Source organism: Hyperoodon ampullatus (genome assembly GCF_949752795.1).
Source record: "Hyperoodon ampullatus genome assembly, chromosome: 2".
Lineage (NCBI taxonomy): Eukaryota > Metazoa > Chordata > Mammalia > Artiodactyla > Ziphiidae > Hyperoodon > Hyperoodon ampullatus.
Window position 1 is genome coordinate 157,339,981 of NC_136915.1, and position 17,809 is coordinate 157,357,789.

Consider the following 17,809-nt stretch of genomic DNA (forward strand, 5'->3'; position numbering starts at 1 on the left):
TGTTCAATAAAATACAGTAGAAAACTGACTACTGATGTTTCAACTACTCAGATCTTCTATTTATCTATTCAAAGCAAAAAAAAAAAATTCATGTAAAAAGTCTGATAATATTAACTTCATTATTTAGTCATAGCTACCTTTTCTGGATTTAAGTATTGATGTTAAAATATACCACAGGTGTGATGAACCTCTGTGACTTAAGGGATACCTTAAAATCCAAATCCCATTTATAAAGCAAAATTTATCACAGTGTTTTTCACTCCTTTAAAATGATCTAAAATACTCAGTTGTTGATACTTGAGTTTTTCAAGTTGTAGATCATATGTTCAGAAAAGAATAGAGGAAAAAGAGAGAGCCTGTTATGTTCATTAGTGTATCATGGAAAAAGGACAGCCTTAAATACTCATGAGCACTGGTGAATATTCTGCCGACTCCTTCTGCTGTAGCAGAAATCAGAAAAACAAAAACAAAGCACATAACGGAAAAAGGAGTTCAAGTCAAGTGAAAATATTTTATGACATTGCAAACTTCTTAAAAATACATTCACTCAAACATGAAAAAAATAGCAAGCAATTAACCCCAAAATAAAAGAGAAAAACAATTCTACTCCAACATAACTGAATAAATGCATATTCTTAAAATCTGTAATCTCTTAAGAAATCAGCTAATATGATAATTTACTGTTTGTTTAAGAGATGGAATATTAAGGTGGAACATGTATATTGATTTGTATTAGAGAAAGAGGTTCCTAACAATCTGTTTCAGATCATAAGAATTCTCACGTTAACTCAAAACCCACAATACCTTAACAGTGTGAATGTGAAGTACAAATTTGATAAAGACCTACCTTCCAAGTACCTTATTTTCCTTTGAAAGGCAACTTCCTTAACAACACTACATATCGAGAATAATGAAACTTAGCCATTCACTGTGATCTGGACACGAGTTAAAGGATGCAGAGAAAAAGAAAAAAGGTAATGCCCCCCCCCATAAAACTCATTCCTACTTTATGCTTTTTCCTTTAAATTTAACCATTTTGAAATACTAATAATTTTGCTACATTTCCCCTGAAACATTCTCTATGAAGATTAAAGAAGGGCTTGTTCAAAAACAAACAGGATACAGGAGTACTGGTACAGCTTCCAGGCAAGCTATAAATAGCAATGGCATTTTCAAGAAATCTCATGCCAGTGTGTAAGCTGCAGTTTAAACATGCAGTGAAGATTTTATTATAATGCTGTCACCAAAATTCATTGTTATACGAGAAATTCAATGCTTACCAAGTTTTCTTGGTTCCTGGCTGCTATTTTTTGCTCCTCTTCTGCCCCATTTTTCATGTATTTGACCTCTTCCACTGGTTTGATCCTATACTCATCTGAGTGCCAAAAAAGAAAAGACATTTTATAACTTTTTTCACAATGGGAGAAAAGTGTCAGTAAGAAAAGCCCAACAGCATAATTTGTTAGAGCCCTTTCCCTGCAGCCTTTCTATGTGGTTCATTTGAAACAATCTGGAAGAAGCTTAACCAGCCTCTTTTTATGAGGCACTCTCCTCTGTCTACTTGGCAAAGCTCAGCACCACGAAGGCAGCTAATGAAAGTGGCACTGCCTGGTCCTTTCACAGAGAGCAGATGGTGGCAGCAGAAACAGAGGTTATTCCATATCTAAAGCCTATTCGGAATTTACACGCATTAGGGCATATCACATAATGGTTTAAGGAGATTTTTCTCCTTGAGAATATTAGTTCAAAATGCCTGTGGCAGCAACGTTATGCAGTACGTTCACACCTGAATTTCTTTCTTTTGGAAACACAAAGTAAGACTAAAGAGCTTAACTGATCAACAAATAGATATACACAATTGGAAACTGAAATTTTCCTGTTGGTGATCCCCATATTAAATGTGGAACACGGCTTCCCTGGTGGCGCAGTGGTTGAGAGTCCGCCTGCTGATGCAGGGGACACGGGTTCGTGCCCCGGTCCGGGATGATCCCACATGCCGCGGAGCGGCTGGGCCCGTGAGCCATGGCCGCTGAGCCTGCGCGTCCGGAGCCTGTGCCCCGCAACGGGGGAGGCCACAACAGTGAGAGGCCCGCGTACCGCAAAAAAAATAATAATAATAATAATAAATAAATGTGGAACAGTCTGCAACAATTTCATATGATACATACAGACTTTAATCTCTCTGTAAAGTCACACACATGAACAGCCATAACATCACACGGCTCTAACTGGTAGGTATATCTATCACTCAAGGCGGAGAGTATAGTGGGCCATGGACGGGACCTGGACTTTGCAACAGCCAGAGAGAGAGTACAACAAACTCCAATATCAAAACACGTCATAGAACAAACTTGGGAAAACTTGCAATTAAAGTTCCTCTCCAGGGTAGAGGTTTGGTGATGACTATGATGACATTTTCACCAGATTTCTGTCAATAGGAAATGACTTGGGCACACTAAGGTCAAAACAGGTGTGACTTTGAGTCATCTTTAGTCCAGTGTGTAGGAAAAATCACAGACATTATGGAATTAGAAAATTTCATCAACCAACAAACTGATGATTGCCTAGCATATGACATGGAATAATGTCTATAAAAGGCTACCTAATAGACAGATGTCTATCACTAGGAAGTCGCAATATATTTTCTTATTGCCTGTGGTTAATTTGCTACAATGACTATATGCTTATATAATTTCTTGCCTTACTATTTATAATACCATTTCCTATATAGTTTCAGGCTTCCTCATACTATCCCTTAACATGCTACCCCCAAAGATGTTTGTTACAGTAATATTTCTTCAAGTAATTATGCTGTTCCAGTGTTTCTCAAAATTATCATCCTTATGAAAGTAATACATTTGCATATATCTGAATAAAGACTCCATGGTCACAGCTGAGCCAATTGTTTTTTCCATCTGACAATTCAAGGTAGTTATTGACTCTGCTTCTTTCTAAAGAAATTAGAAAGACTGGTATGAGGTTACAGTAATGAGTCCTTTAGGAATACCACATCCTAAATGTATTAACAAGTTACTCAATGGGTTCTGATCCACAATTACAAAATACAGAATTTCACATTCCAATCTGGTATTCAGGAGAGAAAAAAATAAGAGTAAATTAATAAATTTGGCACATTTAATTAAGGATTATTTACTCAGAAGTTGGAAAAGCACTTGTTAATCGAAAAAGAAAAGACCCTGTCTAATTATGCGTCCCATGCAATTAAACAGAGACAAAAATAAAGGAAAAAAATAATAGCTAAAGATGGGTCTCCCTAACTTCAGTTTGGAACATTAATATTTATAAATGATGGTTCACTGGGATAATTACTAACATTTAACTGAACTAAATTGTGATCTTAATTGTGATCTTAATTGTGATCTTACAGTGAGTCTCTAATTATTTAAATATAAATTACACACATACATACATATTTGTTTTAAACACAATTCCAGTGGACTCTAGGATTTTGTCTAGAGGACACAAACCTCACATGATGACATGGGGAAAGCACAACATTTTAGGACCTAAGCAGAACCTTCTGAAAGAGCCTTCCAAAAGATGCCCCTTTGCCTGCGGCACAGCAAAAGGTTTCTTCTAGAGGGGACCCGCCCTTGCCTTGCCTGCTGTCCTCTCCCACCCCTAAGCCACAGCCCACAGTAGACGCTCTCTAAACAGCTGAGTGATATTCAATCTTCATTCTCTTTTTATCCCTCCAGGAAACGCAGCTGAATTCAAAGTATCAATAGCAGACAAACTATTAATATTTTTCTAATATTTTTCTTCAATGAAGAAAAGCTGCTGGCTACGTCTTTCAAAGCAGTGTTATCCCACATACAGACTTTTTATAATATCACCAATTTAGAAAGAGGATAGGTTTTAGCGTGTCATTAACAAACACGCCTGGCTAGCCAATGCTGTCTTTGTGGAACACGCTATGACTGGATAAAAAAGAAAAACAAACAGCCACGACTGCAAAGCCAGACCTATCATTATTACTTACATAACACACTGCACAGAATCCATCGTGGTATGAAACAAAAAAGCCAGCAAGACCCTTAGATAAACCACAATTTGTATAAAGCATATACTTAAAAACGGTCTGTCAAGCCTCTCAAAGGCTGGTGCTGGGGATGAAGATGCCCATCTGGAAACAGACAACTCGTCAACCAACGTGTCACACATTTCCATGGTGATGCAGCCGTCAGGAACGGCACTCTGTGTGGACCAATGGAGCATTTCGGGTTATGGCAGTGACACAACCACTCCGGAAATCCATTTTTCCTTTTGGTGAGGGCTCAGGGGAATCCGTGTGGGACTTTAGCCCCTTCATCAGATCACACACTGGAGGCAACTGCAAGTAGCAGAGCCACTGTTACAAGCCAGAGAGCCCCGCCCAGCAACAGAACAACCTGCCAACTTAATTAAGAGGAGCCACAAGCAGACTGTTTTCCTCTGGCTCCCTCACACCTGTTCACAATTTTTCTTTTCTTCCTGTTGATCTTGTCAGGTGGCTTCTTAAAATGCACGTCAGGAGCTGTAGGCTAACACCCCGTTTCGAACCTGCTCCCCTTTCTCTCTAGGTAAACAGTTGCAGGCTGTGCCAGTCAAAATAGATCTGGGGTAAAAGCACTGCTGTGGTGATATTTTTAGCATTTTATTCCTCAGATTCCATCAGAGAGGGCTACACTGTTTCTGTGGCAGCTCTATCATGCTAAAGACACACTGTTTCCCACCAAATCTCTGCGCCTCACATTTGACGTAAAGTGCCTCATATATATGTATATAAAATTAGGTTTTTAGGACTAGAAGGTGATCAGTTGGTTGGACTTGCTTCAGATGTTATGGAATCAACCCCATTTTCAGGATCCTGTCAATTCTTCCATTGTCAGCAACTCACTGGCCCCTATCCTGTCCTCCCAAGCTTTGCAGATGCAAGATCTGCCTCAAGGTTACATTTATAATCAACGGAACTGACTTCAGAATGAGTGAATTAGAAGGAGATGAGTGCTGGAGTGAGTTCATAATGCCATAACTATTAAAAAGTTAACAATTCTCATAAAAGTACATATTAGATGGGGAAGGAGGAAGACAGGCAAGAGTTCCAGAAATGCTACTCTTTGAGGTAGGAAGGGATCTTACAGTTGTTTCCTAGAATGGTGAAATTCGTATCTATCGATACGTTCACACTTAAGTCTTCTTCTGATCAATGACATATGTACCAGAATGAATCTTTCCCAGGACTGTTCCGATTTCAAAAACTCTGTGCTAATGTCCTCATATCAAAACAATGCAACAGGGCTTCCCTGGTGGCGCAGTGGTTGGGAGTCCACCTGCCGATGCAGGGGACACGGGTTCGTGCCCCGGTCCAGGAAGATCCCACATGCCGTGGAGTGGCTGGGCCCATGAGCCATGGCCTCTGAGCCTGCGGGTCCGGAGCCTGTGCTCCGCAACGGGAGAGGCCACAACAGTGAGAGGCCCGTGTACCACAAAAAAAAAAAAACAAAAAAACAATGCAACATCTGGGCATCTTCACTGAATGCTCCAGATTGCTTCATCATCTAAATTTTGCATGAAGATTCTCTGGTAGACTAATTATTATTATATGCTCAAGAAAATATGAGGGCTTGGAACAAGAGGTAAAAGAAGTATTTATAAAAATAAACAAACCAATTAAAAGACTGAACTATTCTGCATTTTAGTGTAAACTCACTTCCCTTGGGTTTCTCCCACTGAACATCCTGTCCCCCAAGCTAACTAAATTCAAGTCCCCAAATCCTGGTACGACTTCAAATTCTTGCCTAGGATCTTTATTTCTTTACTTGGTGAGATTTTTTTCAAGAGGTGAGTATTCACAGTGGCTAAGAGCTTAGCCTCTAGAGCTTGAATGACTAGGCATATGGCCTTGGGCAACTTACTCATGCTTTCTGTGCCTTGGTTTCTTCATTTGTAAAATGGGAATATTTATAGTACCTAATCTCACACATAGAGTCACATGAATTAATATATGAATACACTTAAAACAGTGCCTAGCCCATAATAAATGCTCAATAAATGTTGGCTGCTGTTTTAGAAAAACTGTGCTGGTTCTGCAGGGAACACTATTTCTAATGCACAAAATCCATCAAGGTATAAAAACAAAAAGCATAATGTAAACATCAAAAATTAATTTAACTGAAAATTCTGACTTAACTATGTTAACAAATAAAGTGAGAAGGGAATATTATCGTCCAGGATAAGCCTTTAGCATTTTTTAACTAAATGCATATAGTGCTTTAATTAAAATATAACATAATTTTAAAAGAACAATAAATAACTTTTATGACAGGAAAAAGAAAAGTGATCATTATTTGAGTGAAACCAGGGTTACAAGAAAATAATGTTCCTCTATCTTCCTTTATATCCTAACTCAATTATTGCCATTGGCACAGCTCCTAGTCTCGGCCTTCCTTGAGGGCACAAGAGTGAATGGCTGAGGTTCAGGAGAGTCTGAGAACCTACCATGGGCTGGGCTCTGTGATAAGTAATGGAGGAGGTGTGGAGGGGGGAGATGGAAGAGGCCGGGAGACAGTGCCCGGGGAAAACCACTGTCTTGCGGGGAGGCTTATGCTCTGAGAACCCTTCTGCTACCTGGAGCACGTTCCTCAGGCTAGACTGACTGCACAAGTAGGCTGACCCTATTCCACTCAGCCACAGTCCACCAAGACAGACTAACTCTGGAAAACCTTACGCACAAAGTAGAGTCTCAGCTGAAGGACCTCATAGACCAGTATCAATTCTCTGAGTCAGGCAGTCCCTTCACGATAATTACTATATCCTCACTTGCAGAAAGTGATTTCGCCCTTTCCAATGTAATAGTTATCATTAAGCAATTTCTAGGGTAATTATGAACTGCTCGTTCTAAATGTTTTGAATATTTCTAAAATAAGGCTTTGGTGCATTTAATAGAAAATGCTCTCAGTTTTTTTCAGAGTGTGTCTCAAATCAACCTAATAAAGGAAAACTAATTTCAAAATAGGATTGTCTAATACATGAAGTGCTCATGGTCTAAAAGTATAAACTGTTAAAGAATAACAAGCAGGGAAATTATGTTTTCAGACTTCATATTTGTGGAAGATTAAACCCTGGCCACTGGGTTTCCACTAGGGAAATTAGGAAGATTGTACATATTTGTACATATCCCCCTTTATGATATCTCATAATTGAAAACTGTTAATATCACTAAGAGGGCAAGTCTCATATGTCTACTGTATCCTTATTCACTAGTGAAACCTAATGCTTGGATATATTTGAAAATCAGAGATAGATAAAAGATACAGTCTTGCTTCAGTCATGTAAAACTCATTTCAGCACACCCTCACTAATAAGGGGTATTATCCTTTTTAAAAATATGCAATGAATTGAAGGGTGAAAATGGTATCTAATTTTTATTTTAGTTTGATGTTTCAAAATTTACCAGTGATACTGAATACTTTCCCCCTGTTCTGATCATTCATTTGTGCCCTTTGTGATACATCTCTTCATATCCTTTGCCCCTTTTCTCTAATTGGAGTTGTAGCATTTTTCCTATTGACTGCAATATGAGCTCTCTGTAAACTATACCAATTTATGGACATATTTCTGGCCCCAAAAGGTCTGGGCAAAAACACCTCTGATTTTCGTTCAGACATGAGGTGGTGGAAGGAACTAGCTGCTTTCTGTCTTTGAGGCAAGTGCTGGGCTATCCCCTGCTGTCTTTTCTGTGTTTCTTTCTTTCTTCATTTCAGCAATATTCATTGAGCACCTACTGCGTGCCAGAGAACGTAGTACTCAGTCCTGGGGTTATGCCTAGGGAAAGGAAGCAGATCCTATTCTCAAGGAGCTCACAGCTAGTAGGGGAAGATTTAAGAAAATGAGCAAATAGAGTGCAGAATGTCTGCAGCCATGAAGCACATGTGTGGGGTGACTGAATTAGAACAGAAGGGAGGGACCCCCCTAAGCAAGGATGGGGAGAGTCTTGGAGGGGGTGACGCTATCTCACTGGAGCGCTGAGGAACACTAGTGTGTGCGTGGGAAGGACAGGTCTAGGCAAGGGGACAGTGAGTTCAACAACCAGAGAGAGCATGGCCAACAGGAACAACTGCAAGTGGTCTAGTACGGCCAACACGCAGATTCCAGGGGGCCTCGAGGGATGTAGGGAGCAGAGGCTGCCAGGGCCACTGCAGGAAGACCTGGTATGTGAATCCCACCAGAGGCAGGCTCCATTCTGAGGGGATACGGTCTCCCCAACCAGGGCCCAGACTGAAGCCACCGTTACAGGCTAAGCTGGTCCTCTGGCCTGTCCTCAACCATCTCCTCTGGAGAGACCCCCAACCATCGTAATCCAAGGCTTTCTCCCTCTCTCTGGAAGAAGGTGTAGCAAAGGTGGAACTTAACATGGAGCAGTGGAGGTGGACCAGTCAGGTGAGGAAGGTGAGGAAGAACAACACATGGAGAAGACTGGCCAAGAGCCAGAGAAAGCAGCCACAAAGAGTCTCACGAGGGTGGAGTTTTTACCTGGAGTCAGCTGGTGGGGCACTGGTGGGGCTGGAGCTTAAGACACAACATCTGCCAGAACCTGTTTCCCGCTTCCCTGACGGGAAGTTGTAAGGTATGCCTTCAACTGGTGATGGGGAGATATCACAGCATGCAGAACAGGGAGTGGTTGGGATGGGGTGTGATAGGGGCAAAGAAGCTGCCACTGAACCTGATCCCAGCTCCTTCCCCTTTGGCGGGACAGCAGTGAATCACAAGGGACGGAGCACCGGCTTCAAAGGGCCTTTCTCTTCTGGACCTGGCTTGGTGACTTCCCAGCTGTGTGCCGTGGAGGCAGGGGATAGACTCCTCTGAGTGAACGGAGTGCGTTGCGATGCTTGTGCACGGGTGCTATGGCCTCTTAGCATTCTTAGGGTCTTGTCCACGCCTTCGAAGAGGACAAGCTGAGAGGTGTCCACAGCTGCAAGGATGGGAGGGTGGTAAAGATTCCCTCATTACGACACCCTTAATAATTAAGACTGGACCTGCAGGCCTCATTCCTGAATCATTTCATCATTTCAGAGGCCAGATAGCACATCTCCTCCATTCATTTGAGGCTCATTCAGTGACCAGGGAACTATGAGCCAGCCATTAAGGGCCCCGGAACATGCATCTTCTGACATGCTCCGACAAAAGACATGCAACCAGATCCAAATCCAGCCTGGACTCCTTTAGGAATGCCTATGCAACCAAGGCTTTCCTATGGAGAGGGGGTTTAATTTTTGTATCATACAGTAATAATTCCTAACCAAGAAAGTGAATGAGTGGCGAGCCACTCCCAGAGAGGGAGGGCATGCATGGTGGTTCTGACAGCCATTTACCCAGCTTCTCAAGAGCCCTGCTCTGACTCTTCTGGAGTGCTGGTTCTCCACCAACCACAGAAAAGCTGGAGGCCAGCTAAGTCCTCTCTACTATTCTTGGTGCGGTTCCCCTTATCCTTGATAACCGTTCAAGAGAAAGCCTGCCCAGCTGTCTGTCCTCTCCCCTGCTTTGATTTAATCCTCATGTCAGCCCTATGAGGCTGGCATTATAACCCATTTTCCAGTTGCAGAGATTAGTCCTTGATTGGCTGGTCAAGTGGCAGTGCTGGTTCTAACCCAGGTTGGTTGGGATCCAGGGCCAGGCTCCTAACCACTAAGCCAGTTCTTTTTTTAAACCGCAAAGCACAGGAAATAATTACTCTGAGAAATGGTACAGGCATAAAGTATGAATGGATTCAGAAAGGATTTGGACATATTTGCAAATCACAGTGACATAAATAAAAGTTATAAAGACAACTAACATTCATGGGTAACATCAGGGAAACTATCAGAGCCTCCCTGGTCAGGCGTCTGGAGCTTCTGTCAGTGGAAGATATCATCCCTGTGCTCCTTAAGTTAGGAATTAATATACCAATCAAAGTAAGGGTTGTGAGACTTTTCATTGCAGTGGCGATTTGACCACCACTGCATCTAACGGAAGAAAACGGAAGCTATTCTACAGTATACAGTAAGTACTGAAATGTCTTTACAAAAACTTTGTATTTTGAAAGATAACTTCCTTTTAAGCCTTCTGTTATACACTACAATTTTGATATATGATCTTAGCATTAAGATCAAGCAATAAATCTAGGATGTCTTCCTTCACTGGAGGTGGAGGAAGAGGAGGAGGATGAGAGCTATCGTTTATAGAGCCCTTTTTTTTTTTTTGCAGTACGTGGACCTCTCACTGTTGTGGCCTCTCCCGTTGCGGAGCACAGGCTACGGAAGCGCAGCCTCAGCGGCCATGGCTCACGGGCCCAGCCGCTCCACGGCATGTGGGATCTTCCCGGACCGGGGCACACACCCGTGTCCCCTGCATTGGCAGGCGGACTCTCAACCACTGCGCCACCAGGGAAGCCCCCTATAGAGCCCTTTAAATGTCCCAGATCCAGTTCAGAAAATCTGTTATACAACAGCCCATTTAATGCTCACAGGGCTCTAAGAAAGAGAACCGTCAATGTCTCCATCCTAAGGAAACATTCACTCATCCAGCTAGCTATACCATCCAGTAAGTGGTGGGACTGGGGCCAGGCCTTGAACCAGGCAGTCTGACTCAGATCCCAGGCTCTTATTCGACTTTCCCACAAACGTGTAGTAAAGCTAATTTCTGATAAAAACAAAAATTCTCTGTTTGCTGATTTCCATTACAGAACTGTTAGAAAATGTTGTCACAATATGGATCCTCTCCCCGAATGGAAGTCACCTTTAAGATAAAGATAAACCTTTTCAGGTCAGGCATTAAAAAATGTGTTATGATAAAATAAGATCTAAGATAAATGCAAACAGTTATTTTCTTTTTAGGGGTAAACTATAAGGCACTAATAGCAATTACGAACAGATACTAACAGAGGGGCTCACATGCCTTCCTTTGTACATGAAATCGATAAAACTCCACTGTCATTCCACTGTCAAGAGGGCTTGAAATGAGAGTTGCTTTTCTAGGACTGGCAATACATTTCTGCTGATTCATTCTCAGTTAATCCTTCACTGCTGCCCAAGATCAAGGGTCATGAATTTGCAGGATGGCTGGTCAGGATTAGGAAATTCTATGATCATTCCAGAAACTCTTCCCATTTAGTGTGGCTGCCATAGAGTTAACCGAAACATTGAACAATTTGGCCAATGGTGTGTGTGTGTGCGTTTGTGTGTTTGTGTTAAGGACGAAGGACATTTTAATGTTGATCTGATGTAATTCCTTTAACTGGGTTCTGACTTACGTGGATTTCTGTTAAGGAAAAGATTCTCAGATAATAATCCGGATGCTTAAGCATCCCAGTCCCCTCCCCCTCTCTCAAGGCACCTCCCCAGCAGGCCAGACGTGCTTGTGCTCTTTTGTGATGCAGTCTGGCGATGGGGTGAGGAGGTTAGCGGGAAACTGCAGCAGCCTGGATTTACACCAGAAAGAGCAGAGCTAATGAGAAGAAGTGGGCTGGAGTGGAAAGTTTTGCAGAAGATTAGAGAGGGGAGATTTGGGAGGCAGTCCACAGACAGACAGACAAAAAGTCACCAGAGGGGCAGAGAGCTAGAGAGTCACGGGAATAGATTTCAGTACATGGTGAAGTAGGTTTATGAATGAGATGCCTCTGGGATTCTTTATTCAGTAAAAATTTAAATTGCTTGTCAGTGAATGTTTGGTGATTCTTTTAATATGCCTCTGGACTGAAGCTGAAGTCAATTCTGGGTTCTACAGCCATTAGAAAGAATTTAGTGGCAGCAAAATCATTAGCAAGAATAGGAAGAAATTGGATAGAGTTGTTTTCAGTTAAAGTAATTCCCAAGGCTACAAGCACTGCCACTGAATTTTTAAAACGGAAAAACACAGCTAAAGTACAATTTGTGATAAAAGAGTACAGCTTCCCTACTTATAAAAAATAGTCATGACTTGACGTTCACTGCGGATCTCATGAAGAAAGGTCCCAGAGGGCGAGGAGAGAGCTCGTTCACATGAGTCTATGAGGGGCGAGGAGGGCTCTCGCGCTCTTTCTCTCTCTCTCCTGCCAAGTCTGTACCTCTTCTCACAAGAGATTCATTCACATAAAACAAAAGATCATTTCCAGTTGCTATGAATCGCCAAGTTAGATTCCCCTTAGAGACTAAAGTGTGTTCTGACGGCGACAAAGAATAGCTCTTTACGAATAACGTGTCTGGGTGAGTGGGGGGAACAGTATATTCGAGGACACTTCAATGGTGGGCAGCACAGGAAATAAGAACACACCATCTTCCACAACCTGGTCGGTTTGAACGAGACTATTTTAGTAACACATTCTGCTCAATTTGTCTGTAAGAGATGGTAGCTGTTCTTATTATTTATCTTTCGGGAAGGATTCATAAGGGCATTTGACTGGTTCAGTTCAATTCAAAGTGTGCAGTATCGCAATTGTGAGGTAGGCTCTGTAGTGCGAGCCTGAGGACACAGAGCTGATGGGTAAGTGGTCCTCAGTGACCCTCACCCACCATCTATATGTAAGCTACTTAAACGTAGATTACGATAGTGAACGTTCTCCAGGGTCCATTTTGCTTCCTCAACAGGGATGTACAGTAGCAAAAAAGAACTGCTGAACCATTTCACACCTGTTGGAATGGCTATCATCAAAAAGACAAGAGATAAGAAGTGTTGGCAAGGATTTGGAGAAAAGGGGACCCTCCTGCACTGTTGGTGGGATTGTAAACTGATGCGGTCACTATGGAAAGCAGTACGGAGGTTCCTCAAAAAATTAAAAAGAGAACTACAATATATATGATCCAGCAATCCCGCTTCAGGGTATACATCCGAAAAAGATGGTATCAGGATCTCGAAGAGAAATCTGCACTCCCATGCTCACTGCAGCATTATTAACAAGAGCCAAGGTATAGAAACAACCTAAATGTCCATTGATGCAGTAATGGATAAAGAAAATGTGGTACATATAGCCAGTGAAATAGTATTCAGCCATGAGAAAGAAGGAATCCTGCCATTTGTGACAATATGGATGGATCTTGAGAGCACTGTGATAAGTAAAATAAGTCAGAGAAAGACAAATACTGTATATCACTTACATATGGAATCTAAAAAAGTTGAACTCATAGAAACAGAGAGTAGAATAGTGGTTGTCAGCAACTAGAGGGTGAGGGAATATAAGAAGATGCTGGTCAAAGAGTACAAACTTCCAGTTATAAGATGAGTAAGTTCTGGGGATGTAATGTACAGCATGGTGACTATAGACAACAATACTGCATTATATACTTGAAAGTTGCTAACAGAATGATCTTAAATGTTCTTACTGCGTGCACACACACACACATAAACACACACACAAAAGATAATTATGTGACGTGATGGAAGTGTTAACTAACCTTATTGTGATAATCATTTTGCAATGTATATGTATATCAAATCGTCACTTTGTACACCTTCAATTATACCTTCTATGTCAGTTACATGTAAATAAAGCTGGAAATAGTAAAAAAAATAAATAAATAAAATAAAATAACTGCTATAACTTCTAAGCCTTTCAATGACTTAAATCAGACATTATCAACACATAGAAAAGTATGAAAGGCCCACACCATTCTATACAAACAGGCCAAAGGAGAATTTGGGAGGACAGTTCACACAGAGACACAGAACAGCCACAGTTCCTTAGCACATCTTCTGTACCGTTTTCTTTCAGCTACCTTTCTAAGATACTGCTTGCACCCAAAGGCCTGAGTTAGGTAAAATCTCGAGAGTTCAAAGATCTTAAAGTATAATGCATGACCTGGACATGTTCCAAAGTTTCTTTTACATGGTGTGAAGAGGCTTTTAACCTGATCAAGGCCAGTGGGTGACAAGGTTCCCCACTGCTCCCGCAGGATCTGGTAGAGGTACACCCAAGGTCTGGGTGTACAAAGTATCTGCCAGACCAGAAGGGCAAGGATTGCAAGCTCACCCCTTTTACACCACCACCATATCAGTTTCCAGAAGCAGCTGACATCACCGTTTGAGGCACCTGTTTCCCATGGATCAAGCCATGTCACCCACTCTTAGGTGTGGGTTTCAAGCCTTGAAATCCTTTTGACCTCCCCTCAACTGGGGAGGGCCTAGAAATGATTCACTTGTCTCCTTCAGGAAGCTCTATGGGTAGACGTGGCCTTGGGCAGGTCTGACAGTCTACTCCCTACATAGCAGCCAGAGTAAGCCTTAACATTAAAACCAAAGTCAGACTACAGTACTCCCCCACTCCCAAAACCCTCTCCTGGCTTCTATTACATTTAGAATAGAATCCAGAGCCCACATTTGAGCTTCGGGGCAACACACAGTCTAACCCAGCGGTCCCCAACCTTTTTGGCACCAGGGACCGGTTTCGTGGCAGACAGTTTTTCCACGGACTGGGGAGGTGGGGGGAGGGTGGGGGGATGGTGCAGGCGGTAATGCCAGCGCAGCGATGGGGGAGCGGCAGATGAAGCTTCGCTCGCTAGCCTGCCACTCACCTCCTGCTGTGCAGCCCAGTGCCGGTCTGCTGCCCAGAGGGTGGGGACCCCTGGTCTAACCCCAGGCTGCCTCTCTGAGTTCATCACCCACCACTCTCCCCACCTGAGGGCCTCAGACTTTTCCTGGGAACCACCAGCTGCCCCCTCTCGGGGATCTGGCCCTGGTGTTCCTCTGCCTAAAACACTGTTCCTGGGTGTCCTCCTGGCCTGCTCCTTCCTTCAGGTCTCTGCTCAAAAATGTCAACTGCTCAGGCAGACCTTCTCTGACCTATGAATCTAAAATAGCCACCGTGGGGCTTCCCTGGAGGCACAGTGGTTAAGAATCCGCCTGCCAATGCAGGGGACACGGGTTCGAGCCCTGGTCCAGGAAGATGCCACATGTCGCGGAGCAACCAAGCCCATGCGCCACAACTACTGAGCCTGTGCTCTACAGCCCGTGAGCCACAACTACTGAGCCCACATGCCACAACTACTGAAGCCTGTGTGCCTAAAGCCCGTGCTCCGCAACAAGAGAAGCCACGCAATGAGAAGCCCGCACACCGCAACGAAGAGTAGCCCCTGCTCACCACAACTGAAGAAAGCCCACGTGCAGCAATGAAAACCCAACACAGCCCGGGGGGAAAAAAAAAAAAAGCCACTGCATCACCCTCTCTTGCTTTTGTTATTTTTCTCATTGTGCTCATCCCCATCTGATAGTGTATTATATGTCTTTCTGTTTACTGCCTGGGTCACTCCCTAGAATGTGAACAAAATGAGGGCAGTCATTGTCTTTTTACCTGTTACATCCCTAGTAAAAGCCAGTTTCTAGCAATTGCTCAATAAATATTTCTTGAATGAATAACTGTGATTTTCAGAGTTTTATCTGAGCTAAAAGCATACTGCTTTTCATTTTAGTGCTTGGCAACTGAACAACTGCATTAGAAGAAACAAGACAAGGAACAAAGGAGGAAAGGCATGGTCAAAACTCAAGACCTAAACACTTTTAAATAAAGAGACATTTCTGGAGTGAAAGAATGCAATGGGAAGTAAAAGATTAATGAATAAATATTGTGTTGAACAGCTGACACAATAAAGGCCAAAATGCTGGGTGCAACATTAAAAATAAAATCCTATTTCATATATAATTTGATCGTTTCTCCTTTGGTTATAGATCAAAATCAACAGTGACATTTACACAGTGAAGCATGGGTGCCTGTAGCTAGAAGGGAATTTAAAGGCAATTTAGCTTGCCTTGAATGTGGTTTTCAAAATGGAAATGCAACATAATGCAAATACAGATTTGTACCAGTTTGGCTTTGTTTTACAATCTGAAAAAAATTCATTAGTTTCACAGATTGGTATTTTAGCACCATGTTTTTTCACGTCACCCTTAATCTTTTACCTTCAGGTCTTAATAGCCACGCACATAGCTTCTGAAAACATATTTTAAATGAAAATGTAAATACCCACTTACATTATAACTTAAGCATGGACTATTACTTTTAAGGAAGTGAGCTGCATATACTTGTCCCTCTCTCCACCAGTTTCCTTTCCCAGCAATGGCCCTTTTATCTAGGAAAATTTAATTAATATATTGTAATAACCTATAATAGAAAAGAATCTGAAAAATATATATAGGTATAACTGAATCACTTTGCTGTACACATGAAACTAACACAATATTGTAAATCAACTATACTTCAATAAAAACTTTAATTATGCAACCTTTATAAACCAAAGACCATCTTTATTCATTGTTTAAAACTGAATTATTAATTATATGTTAGTAGAATATTATTTATGCATATATTTAATATAACAGTCACGAGACTATTATCCCTTTGTTATCCTTTAGAATTTGACTTTCTATAAGTTGTGACTTTCTCTTGCTCTTTTAGAGTCTGGCTGGACCAACACAGTATAGCTATGTTAAGTCAACAACAAAATCACACTCTGAAAGTGACCAGGTTAGAGTCATCAACCTGGGAAAAGTCATCAACCTGGGAAACTAAATGTTCCCTTTTGTCTAAATTTTGTTTAAAACTATGTCCTATCATACATTTTATTACCCTTTTCAAAAATAGAACTAACATATCCCACTACTATTTCAAACAAAACTTTACAACAGAAAGTCAGCAACACAAATCTCACACTGACCAGCAACTACACTGTACCAATTCAAGCGTCGCTGCATGAAAGATAAACTAATAACCAGCCAGCCAAGATGGAAGCAGGGATAGTTAACACCCACACTTCCAGCTTTCTTGCCTTCTACTCATGGTAATGCTTTGAAGCTACAGAAGATATTGGGGATAATTCTCTCTAAATTTTTAGAAGAAAAAAGTTATAAAGCAATCAACACTTGGTCAACTTGGGACCATAAAGATGTTATTTGTTGACCACTACCACCACCATCATTTTTCTTAAAAAAACTCATCAAAACAGTATCATATATAGTCTTTCCAATGGCCCTGTGGCTTGAGAGAAACTGAGACCACAGTGTCCTGTGAACTGTCCACAGTCCTGGAAGCAGGTGAAGTAGAACCTTTGAACATGAGCGCTCAACACTCTCCAACCGAAGTTCAACACTCACTCCCAAAATGTGGAACTGAAGATGACAGAGATCGCCTTGTAGCAGCCAATCAGCAGCAGCATCCAACCACACCCAAGATCTCCAGCCACTGAGTCAAGGGCTTCTCTATAAACTGGGCTTCCTTGGCCACATCATTTGTTTTGTTTGTTTTAATAAAACCTTAAGCCGTATGTAGCCCACTGTGCACTCTAAGATAGTTACTTCTGCAAAGAATTACTTACAGTAGAAAATGTGAGAAATGAGAGACTGAGAGTCAAGTCACAAAGGATTAAGGTGGCTCGATTTCGAATTAGTAATCTGTCAAGCCCCACATGACCTCTCCTCTTTATGCTATGAAATGAACAGCAAGACAAGCCCCATTAGCTAAAAATAAACCTCATAGAGGGAATTATATCATAGTTATTTCCTATCTTTTGATTTATTCTCAATCTTCAGTGACCAATTGGGTGCAGGGCCGAAGACAGGCAGAATGAAACCGAACCGTTTAACTAGTGTACCAGGAGTTAGGAAAGTGAGCAATTTCTTCAGAGCCCTGGAGTTCAATGTGATGGTTCACGGTGAAGTGGGCACTGAGAAGCATGAGACAGAAGAACTTTGCTATCAGCAATAATTCCTAACGAGGGAAAGTGCTACACGTGTTGATATTTCCAGTGGCAACAGGTATATGAAAATACAGAACTTTCTTAATAAGCCAGCATCTTGACCACATTGCTTT

At 41.8% G+C, this 17,809-nt stretch overlaps 1 protein-coding gene across 1 annotated transcript in view; it reads right to left on the reverse strand.

Moving 5' to 3' along the window:
• The window catches only part of LOC307067962 (uncharacterized protein C1orf21), a 231,262-nt gene that overhangs the window by 111,779 nt on the left and 101,674 nt on the right, over positions 1–17,809 (reverse strand). The window contains exon 3 of the mRNA XM_079725580.1: positions 1,281–1,375. Within this exon, the coding sequence (XP_079581706.1) occupies positions 1,281–1,375 (95 nt within the window). The remainder of the gene's footprint in view (positions 1–1,280; positions 1,376–17,809) is intronic.